Source organism: Salmo salar, chromosome 05, assembly GCF_965601325.2.
Source record: "Salmo salar chromosome 05, fSalSal1, whole genome shotgun sequence".
Classification (NCBI taxonomy): domain Eukaryota; kingdom Metazoa; phylum Chordata; class Actinopteri; order Salmoniformes; family Salmonidae; genus Salmo; species Salmo salar.
The window spans coordinates 33452131-33461787 of NC_138295.1; the positions used below are offsets into that span (position 1 = coordinate 33452131).

The following is a 9657-nucleotide window of genomic DNA, read 5'->3' on the forward strand; positions in this document are numbered from 1 at the left end:
TTGCTGTATAATTTATCATTTGGAACTATTGGCATTATGCCTTAGCATGCAAAAGACTAATTGTTGTTCACGGTGGCGATTTTAACATGTAAATCTTGGTGGGGCAAATTCCCCCAATTTTTTTAGATGCATGCCAGCAAAGCCTCTACACAACACAACACAACACTAAACACTACATTAATTGCACTATAACGGTGACAAACGGTGCCCACAAACTGTTAGTCCCAACAGCAGTCCCAACACCTGGCTATCAGTGGAGCCTTGTCTGGCAGTGAAACAGTTCATTCAGCCTCATTTACTGCCTTTAAAAAAACATAGCTGATATTGCTGACTTGAGATGTACAAACTATGGCATAAGGGGACAACGAGCGGAGAAGAGGCAATCCGTAATTTCGATTAAGACATTGAGCAAGCTAGGACGGACAAACTCAATATAAATATTTGTTCAGCACTTTTGAAATGAACAGCGACAGAATTCAGAACATGAGCCATTCTTACAGTAAGAACAGTACACCAAATCAGAACCGTAGGATAAATAATGGGGGCATATAAGCAGACAATGACAGCTCTTACAATGTTTGATTACATTTCTCTAAAACAGGCTATAGAGTACATGTGCACTACCAAGTCAGAACAATAGGTTAAGTTATGAGTGGGAAAGGGACCAAATTATTAGGGTGAGGCACATGTGCTGCTAACATCTTACTACACAACATACACTTACTGTAATATTACTTTCTTAGCTACATGATCAGTTCAATCAAAGCTACGGTAGATATAACGTGATTTGACGTCATTTTATCTGTGGCCAATGGCCTTTTAGCCTTCTTGGATGGGCAATTATAATGTAACTCCATGGCAGCACCCATGGGGCTTTTATTTTCGAGCTTTCGCCGTAGATTTTGCAGTGACATAGTGTCACCTTGCGGTGGCTGTCCCACCACCACAGAAAGCACTGAGCTAGGCTGAAACACCTGCATTTTGGAGCTGCCTTACTCAAGAACACCAAAAAGAGACCATGTTTGTATGCGGCTTGAACTCAATTATAAATGTTTTTTGCAAACTGATATGTGACACGTATTAATGACAAAATAACAAGTAAAACAGGCAACAGCAAAAAACAGGTGAGGCTCAAAACAGGTGGAGATCTGCCCTGAATGACGGGTCTGTTGATAAACATTTAGTTTATTGGGTTTATGATATGCTCTGCCTTGGCATAGGCTCTGAGATTAAATAGGCAATGATGGCACGCTCCTGTCGCATAGCAATAGGTCTACTGTAACTTACCCATACTGTCAAATATTTTACATAAACTACCGGTCTATTTAATGTGTTGGCAGAATGTTTTAATCTTTAGCAGTAATTTATGCTATATCTGCAAAAGGACTGACAGTTGAAAGAGATTAGAAAACAAAATGGCAAATTGTCATGGACCTGACTTTAATGTTTTTGCATCGACTTTTCCCTGACCCAAATATGGACTGCCCGTAAATTCTGAAACATTATTGGACAGCTTGTGTTTTCTACTTAAATTTATAGTACTACTGATATTCATTACTGCATTGTTGGGAAAGAGCAAGAAAGGCATTTCACTGTACTTGTGCACGTGACAATAAAACTTGAGACACGTCAATGTAAAATATCAGCTGTTAATTAGACTGTATACCGGTATTATAAACCACACTGCCTATGATATTGCAAAACTTGAAATACATAGCCTATTTACTAGGCCCAATTAAATGAGAGATGCGCATAGTAATTTGTTGTATGGCTCCTTCAGGAATATGAACCCATCACAGTCAGAAGGTAACGATTAAATTCTGCAATGGTTATGAAAATTAAATAGGAAAAAGATTCCTATGTCTAATGACTTTAGAGTCTAAAAATAAAGGCACACAATTTTTGATCTTGCCCATTCACCCTCTTAATGGCACCCATACACAGTCCATGTCTCAATTGTCTAAAGGCATAAAAAAACAAAAAAACATCTGCTCCCCTTCATCTACACTGATTGAAGTGGCATCAAAGCGTTCATCTGGATTCACTTGGTCAGTCTGTCATGGAAAGAGGTATTCATTATGTTTTGTAAACTCAGTGTCCATGGAGATGTTATGAACCAAGAGGACAGGACAGCAGGGTTTGTTTTAGTTTAACCTAATTGACACAGACGGAGGAAGAGAGAAACAGAAGATGCATATTCTTTATTTAGAGTAATTTAAGGATTGTCATTGCATAGCAGTGCGTGTTCCATTATGTTACTGCTTGACATCCCAAACGCCTGTCCTAGAGTGAATATTACAGAGATATACATATACTTGCACTCCAAACTCAAGTTAACATCTTTCTAAACATTCCAAAATCCTCAGTTAACAATTGAGCACAGAGAACTCCAAAGTAACATGAACTGTTTCTACTGTAGATAGTGTGGCAGACCAGCACTAAACAGTCACATTTGATATCACACGCTTAGATAGATCCCCTGTTGAGTCTCTGTGGTTAGGTCACCCATAAAAATCAATAGGAAGGAACTTAAAGTCTGTGTGATGTTTTCTGTATCCCTTGTCACCTCACTACTTGCCCTCCCCCTTGGTCTTGTCCCGGGGCATACGGCCCATGTTGTAGAACTCTGCGTTGGGCCTCATGTCGGTCAGGTGGGCCAGCCGGTTGGACATGGCGAAGAAAGCAGCGATGGCAGCGATGTCCCAGGCGTCCTCACGGTCAAAGCCCACTTCCTCCAGGGACAGAAAGTGCTGGTCAGTGATGGTGTCGCTGCGACACACAGCCAGAGCAAAGTCCAGCATGACCCGCTCCCGAGGGGACAGCTCTGCATTCTCATAGTTAACAATCACCTGGGGATGAGGGCCAGGGGGAGAAAGAGTTCAAATAGAAACACATTTAGAAAGGAGGTGACAGTGGGTGAGTTTTGCACCTTTTATACTTATGTGGTTGGTCAGTCCGATGATATCAACTGCTTGACAAACAACTCACAGCTCCAATGTGTAAGATGATACTAGCATAACAGTTTACAGTGCACACCAGTGAACAGATCAGGAGAGAAATAAAGAGATAAGAATGTACCTGGTCAGCCAGTGTGGGTTTCTTTGAGTAGATGCGGTGCAGTGCACTGTGGGACACAACGCAGTAGAGACACTGGTTGTGGATACTGGTGGCGACCACAATCAGCTCCCTGTCAGCCTTCGTTAGTCCCCCTGACATGACAGAGCAACAAACATTTCAGATCAACACGGACACAGTGTTTGAAATTCACTGCTCGACCTTACATGTGGGGGTACAGGGATGAATGAAAAATAATGAGTCCATGCAACTTATGTGACTTGTTAAGCAAATCTTTACTCATGAACTTATTTATGCTTGGCATAACAAAGGGGTTGAATCCTTAATTACATTTCGGTTTTCTGAAGTCTCTCTCTCACACACACACACACACACCTGTCTCCTTGTTCATCAGTTCGTTGTAATAGGAAAAGAAAGCACGGAACTCTGCTGGACGATGTGCCAGGACCTTGAAGACATTGGGAAGGAATCCTCCCTGTCAAAGAGCAGAACACACTGATCCTACCATGTATATAGATATCCATTCCCACCACAGTAGCGTTGTTTCATGGCAGGAACATTCGAGGTTACGGAGACGCGAAAATACTCTGCATCCTACCTTGTTCTCCACCTCCTCCATTAGTTCCACCATGTCGAATGGCAGGTCTTTCTTGTTTGGAATCGGGTATCGGCTGATGTTCTCCGGGGGAGCATCGCTGGAGAACTGTCTACTGGTCACCGCGGCCCCCACGGCCACAGGTGCTTTCTGCTGCCATAACGCGCACCGCACATACCGATGGGACGCCTGCACGTACACAAGATAAAATAACTCCATTGCACAGAAACAGGTGATTTTAGCTAGAAAGACAAAGCATGTGGTTCATGCCGTGGCTAGATGCAAAAATAAAAAAGGAACAATGAGCAAGTCGACTACTTACAAGGTTACAGTGACGAATTAATCTCCAAACACTTCCAGGCGCCATGTCAAGTAACAGCAAAATGCACTTCCTCTTTTGAAAAAGTTAATCGGGGGAGGTCTTTTGTGAGGTTGAAAATCCAATCATCGTCTAGTATTTATGTCACTCCCATTAGGCACGCCTCTTTGACTCATCCCACCCAATGCAGTCCCACTCCTTGCCAGCGCAGGCGGGCTTGTGAACGAACCCGGAAACGACGTCACCTTTCTGTTTACATCGTAGGAGTCGCGGTTAGCTCACGCTTGTTGCATGGAATCTTATTTTTAGAGATTTATAAAACTACAAAAATAGCTACCTCACAATTGTTTGATCGCAATGGGCGGTCATGGGGTGATGGAGAACGAGGAATCTTTGGATTACTCCGTGCACGAGGCGTGGAACGAGGCCACCAATGTCTATTTGCTCGTCATCCTGGTTAGCTTCGGACTGCTGATGTACGCTAGAAAGTAAGAGGTTCCTTAGCATTTTGTAGTTCCCAACAAATGCCTGACTGTTGATAAATATTTGCATCATTATCATCAACAACTAAATGTGTGCCTTACTAGTAACATATATTTACTAGCTTTGCTTTTAAAAAACTTCCATTCAGCTAATGCATGAATTACATATGGTTTGGTCTCATTCTCTCCTTCCTATAGAGCCCAACATTGGAGGTGTCATAATACCCATAAAACCTAGTGGTCAAACAGGCAAATGGTTCCAATCTTTTTTCCACCATTCATTTTTCCCATAGGGAATTTTTTAAACACTTACAATAAGGGCTGTGTTTTGTGTAGGCTTACCCCGCCTGACATTTTGATAAACCATGTAAATCTCTCTGATAAGGTGCCTTTTGTCAATATATCCTGCTCTATCTACTCTCAAATTCGAAAATGCTAATTAACATCATGCAGACTACAAATCCTTACAAATCCTTTGCTAACACGTATTGTGTCAATTTAAAACTTGCAGAAGACAGTGCACAGAATTGTCAATTTAAAGAACTGTAGCCAATTTATTCATTACTACATTTAGCTAACATTAGATAATTAATCCAGAGATTCTTACCTTTGCCTCAATTCGGCAGGCTCGTTCACATCATCATGGCATTTGTAGTTCTTTATGATAGCCACATTGGCAGCTAATTGGCATTTCATTTTGGGGGGGTAAATACATGCAAATATATAGAGAGATTTACACAGTTATCAAAACATCACGCCAGGCTAAGCCTACACAAAACACAGACCTTATTTTAAGTGCTTCTATAATCCCCTATGGAGTAAAATGAATGGTGGAAAAACGATTGGAACCATTTACTTGTTTGACACTAGGTTTTATCGGTATTATGACTCATACTGTGGTTCTCTATTCTCCCCAACAGAAATAAGAGGAAGATCATGAGGATATTCGCTCTGCCGCCTACCGTTGGAGCCACGACCGAACCCAACTTCTATGACAGTCTGCAGAAAGTGAGACTGCGGCAGCAGCTGGAGATGTACTCCCTTGGTGAGTTTGTCAGTCTCAGTTCTGTTGCAGAATGACGCATCAATGTTAGGCCTTGTGCTCACCTGTGATATGATCAGGAAGGGGCAAAAATGACAAAATCCAATGACTAAATACCATAAAGAGCAATGTATCAAAATAAACAACAATATACTTTGAAATGTATTTCATAAAAAATATTTAGAATTTTAAAATGCAGAAATACATTTGCAAGTAGCCAGCATGAACAGAAACCACATTCTCAGTAACGGTAACAGAAACATTTTACTTGCTTTGACTGTGATATGCTGTTGTTTATCTACCTTAGTTGAATGCTCAGAAGTAATTGAAATGCATATTTCAAATACATGAAACAGAAATATTGCCCATCTCTGATTTTGAAACATACATTTAGGTAATTTAGCAGACACTCAAATGCATCCCATCTAGACATGACCCCTAAACAAGGCCAGTTCATTTTGGTATATTCATTTTCACATACAATACATTTGGGAAGTATTCCCCTGGACTTTTTCCATATTTTTTTACGTTACAGCCTTATTCTAAAATGTATTAAATCGTGTTTTTTTCCCTCATCAATCTAGACACAATACCCCCTAATGACACAACAAAAATTGTTTTTTTATATACATTTTAGCAAATGTATAACAAATAAACTGAAATATCACATTTACATAAGTATTCAGACACTTTACTCAATACTTTGTTGAAACATCTTTGGCAGGGATTACAGCCTCCAGTCTTCTTGTGTATGACGCTACAAGCTTGGCACACCTGTATTTGGGGAGTTTCTCCCATTTTTTTTCTCTGCAATTTCTCTCAAGCTCTGTCAGGTTGGATGGGGAGCATCGCTGCACAGCTATTTTCAGGTATCTCCAGAGATGTTTGATCGGGTTCGTGTCTGGGCTCTGGCTGGGCCACTCAAGGACATTCAGAGGCTTGTCCCGAAGCCATTCTTGCGTTGTCTTGGCTGTGTAAATCTTGTTTCTCGTGGTCTGAGAGTCTTTAGGTGCCTTTTGGCAAACTCCAAGCAGGCTGTCATGTGCCTTTTACTGAGGAGTGGCTTCTGTCTGGCCACTCTACCATAAATGCCTGATTGGTGATGGTTGTCTTTCTGGATGGTTCTCCCATCTCCACAGAGGAACTCTGGAGTTCTGTCAGAGTGACCATCGAGTTCTTGGTAACCTCTTTGACGAAGGCCCTTCTTTCCTGATTGCTCAGTTTGGCCGGGTGGCAAGCTCTAGGAAGAGTCCTGGGGGTTCTAAACTTCTCCCATTTAACAATAATGGAGGCCATTGTGTTCTTTGGGAGCTTCAATGCTGCAGAAATGTTTTGGTACCCTTCCCCAGATCTGTGCCTCAACACAATCCTGCCTCTGAGCTCTACGGACAATTCCTTCAACCTCATGGCTTGGTTTTTGCTCTGACATGCACTGTCAACTGTGGGACCTTATATAGACAGGTGTGTGCCTTTCCAAATTATGTCCAATCAATTGAATTTGTCACAGTTGGACTCCAATCAAGTTGTACAAACATCTCAAGGATGGTCAATGGAAAAGAGGATGCACTTGAGCTCAATTTCGAGTCTAATAGCAAAGGGTCTGAATACTTATGTAGACAAGGTATCTGTTTTTTAGTTTTAATACATTTGCTAACTTTTTTTTTAAAAACGGATTTTGCTTCGTAATTATGGGGTACTGTGTGTAGATGGAGGATTTTTTAAATGTAATTCATTTTATAATAAGGCTGTAATGTAACAATGTGGAAAAATTCAAGGGGTCTGAATACTTTCTGAATGCACTGTATACAGTCAGTGCATTCAACTAAGGTAGATAAACAACAACATATCACAGTCATACAGTAGGAAGTAAAACGTTTCTGTAATCGTTACTGAGAATGTTGTTGCTGTTCAGGCTGGCTACTTGTAAATGTATTTCTGATTTTTTTTAAATACAAAATACATGTATTTTAATTGACAGTTTGTAGTTTATTTTGATACATTGATCGTTATGGTATTTAGTAATTGTATTTAGTCATTTTTGCCCGTCCCTAGTGAAAATGAACATACCAAAAGGAACTGCAAAGTCATTTAGCAGATGCTCTTATCCAGAGCGATTTACAGTAGTGAATGCATACATTTCTTTGTTTTCCATACTGGTCCCCCGTGGGAATCGAACCCACAACCCTGGCATTGCAAACACCATGCTCTACCAACTGAGCCACACGGGACCGCAAAGCATAGCAGGTTAGTAGAATTCGATTAAGCTCTATTATTATTGGCCCTGTTTCGGGGTCATGTATAGATGGGATAGAGCTTAATCGAATTCTACTAACCTGCTATGTTAATTTTCCTAACCTGCTGTGTAAGTTCTCCTAAACCTGCTACGAAAAGCCAAAGCTGTATCCCTTCTAGACAACGCCTTGTTTCGAGGCGGAGCTCATTAGAATAATACTCTGCATGCAAGTGCAATTGTCCATTATTACATACAGATTTATATTTAGTTAGTTTAGCAGACACTCTTATCACACCATAGTGCCATCATACTTCTGATAACAATGCAGGGTGAAAGAGGGCCACAAAATGGCGAACCGCTCTAAAAATGATATAGAAAAGTATTTCATATTTTGAAAATACAAATTACAGCTCTTGAAAGTATCTTGTTACAAAATACATTGGAGTGTAGTTCAGCCCAGTAAAATACAAAATACTCAGAAGTAATTGAAATGCATATTTAAAATACATGTAGCAGAAATACTGCCCACCTTTGGATATGGTAGAGTCTGTGGTCAAATGCATATTGAAATTGTAAATATGACGAAGAACTGACCTCAAATCTGTTAATCACTCGAGTCAAATATATTTCTGGTTTAGCAAATAGCTCTGTGTCATTCACTAATAAACTCTAGCTCGCACAACTGTTCTGCAAATATCTAAATCTATCCCACTGTTTAAATTGGTATCATTCTTTATTCCTTTTTAACAGCTAGGAAATTTGACCAGCAGCAGCACCAAGGCCAGAGTGAGAGTGTTCAGCTCTCTATGGAATGAGACCACGCCAGTAAGGTAGCATGGCCCTGCATCATACCTGCCTGCTCCACCCTGTCTCTCCACCCTTAAGCCTCTTTGGCTTTGGTAAGTCTGATCATTACTACACTCCTGAAGAGGGCATGCGTATTACGGAGGAAGAAGTCGAGGGTCAAGGAAGGTTTCTGTGATTAAGACTGTCGTCAAGTCAAACGAAACTGGATGTTCCCTTTTCATTTCTGTTAGTTTTTTGCATTTATTTTGCCTTTTTATATATGGTGTGGATGTGCCACCACATAGTGGGTTTAGGAGGACCACATCCAGTGTATATGGTGAATTCTCTACTGCACATATTCAAGTTATTGTCTTAAACTCTAAATAACATGTATTTGTACCATAGAATGATGGTACAACAAACCTTTTAATCAAGCATATCTATGTAAATGTTTGGTTGTCAAGAACTGTTCTGTTGCCTAGTTTTTGATCCTCCTATATAATCCTTATAATGGCATTACAACAGACCTGGGAATGTTTTGCTGATCCTTTGCAGCAAGGAGCGTTGTGATCCAAACAGAGAGTCACTCTCTTTCATGTTGAGAGGGTCAAAGTTGACTTTTCCCCACTCCAGTTGCTGTTTCTGAAAAGGAAATGCATTTATATTATTACTCTGATTCAAAATAAAAAACAAACAAGGAAAAATATTTATGTTTTGCTTGATTTCATCTCCCTCTGTCCCGTCTCGCTTCTTTTGTAATAATAATTCATTTAATTTCCCTCCAATGTCACAATTCTCAGAGCAGGAAGTTAGCTCTGGTGTGTGTGTTTTATGGAATTTAGCACGATGGGGTGGGTGTTTGGGAGGCAGTGATTGAGGAAGGTGACATTTAGCATCAGGGGCCTAACAGAAAAGCTAGGCCTCTAATCCATCAAAGAAATAAACAAAACATTAGTCAGAGGAAAGCTGTGGCCCAGAAACACAACACCAAGAGGCCAAACAAATGCAAGTGGACATCCTTCGGAGGTAGTGTAATGGAAAAATGATTACTCCTCGCGGAGGAGAAATGGCACACTGATTAAACGCGTCAATACATCAGCGGCCGTAATGCAGGGCAGGGCCAGA

The 9657-nt window shown here is 40.6% G+C and overlaps 2 protein-coding genes across 2 annotated transcripts; one reads left to right on the forward strand and one right to left on the reverse strand.

Moving 5' to 3' along the window:
- Positions 1-2186: 2186 nt before the first annotated feature.
- Positions 2187-4447, reverse strand: si:ch211-175m2.5 (uncharacterized). The gene is made up of 5 exons (XM_014199586.3): positions 3993-4447; positions 3674-3859; positions 3451-3550; positions 3079-3209; positions 2187-2849 (listed from the first exon to the last, which is right to left on the reverse strand). Exons 1-5 carry the CDS (start codon positions 4035-4037, stop codon positions 2571-2573), a joined length of 741 nt encoding a protein of 246 aa, XP_014055061.2. The 5' UTR covers positions 4038-4447; the 3' UTR covers positions 2187-2570.
- Positions 4230-9238, forward strand: smim19 (small integral membrane protein 19). Its single transcript, XM_014199587.3, has 3 exons — positions 4230-4477; positions 5392-5516; positions 8497-9238. The coding sequence occupies exons 1-3, from the start codon at positions 4347-4349 to the stop codon at positions 8559-8561; spliced, it is 321 nt and encodes a 106-aa protein (XP_014055062.1). The 5' UTR covers positions 4230-4346; the 3' UTR covers positions 8562-9238.
- The last annotated feature ends 419 nt before the right edge of the window (positions 9239-9657 follow it).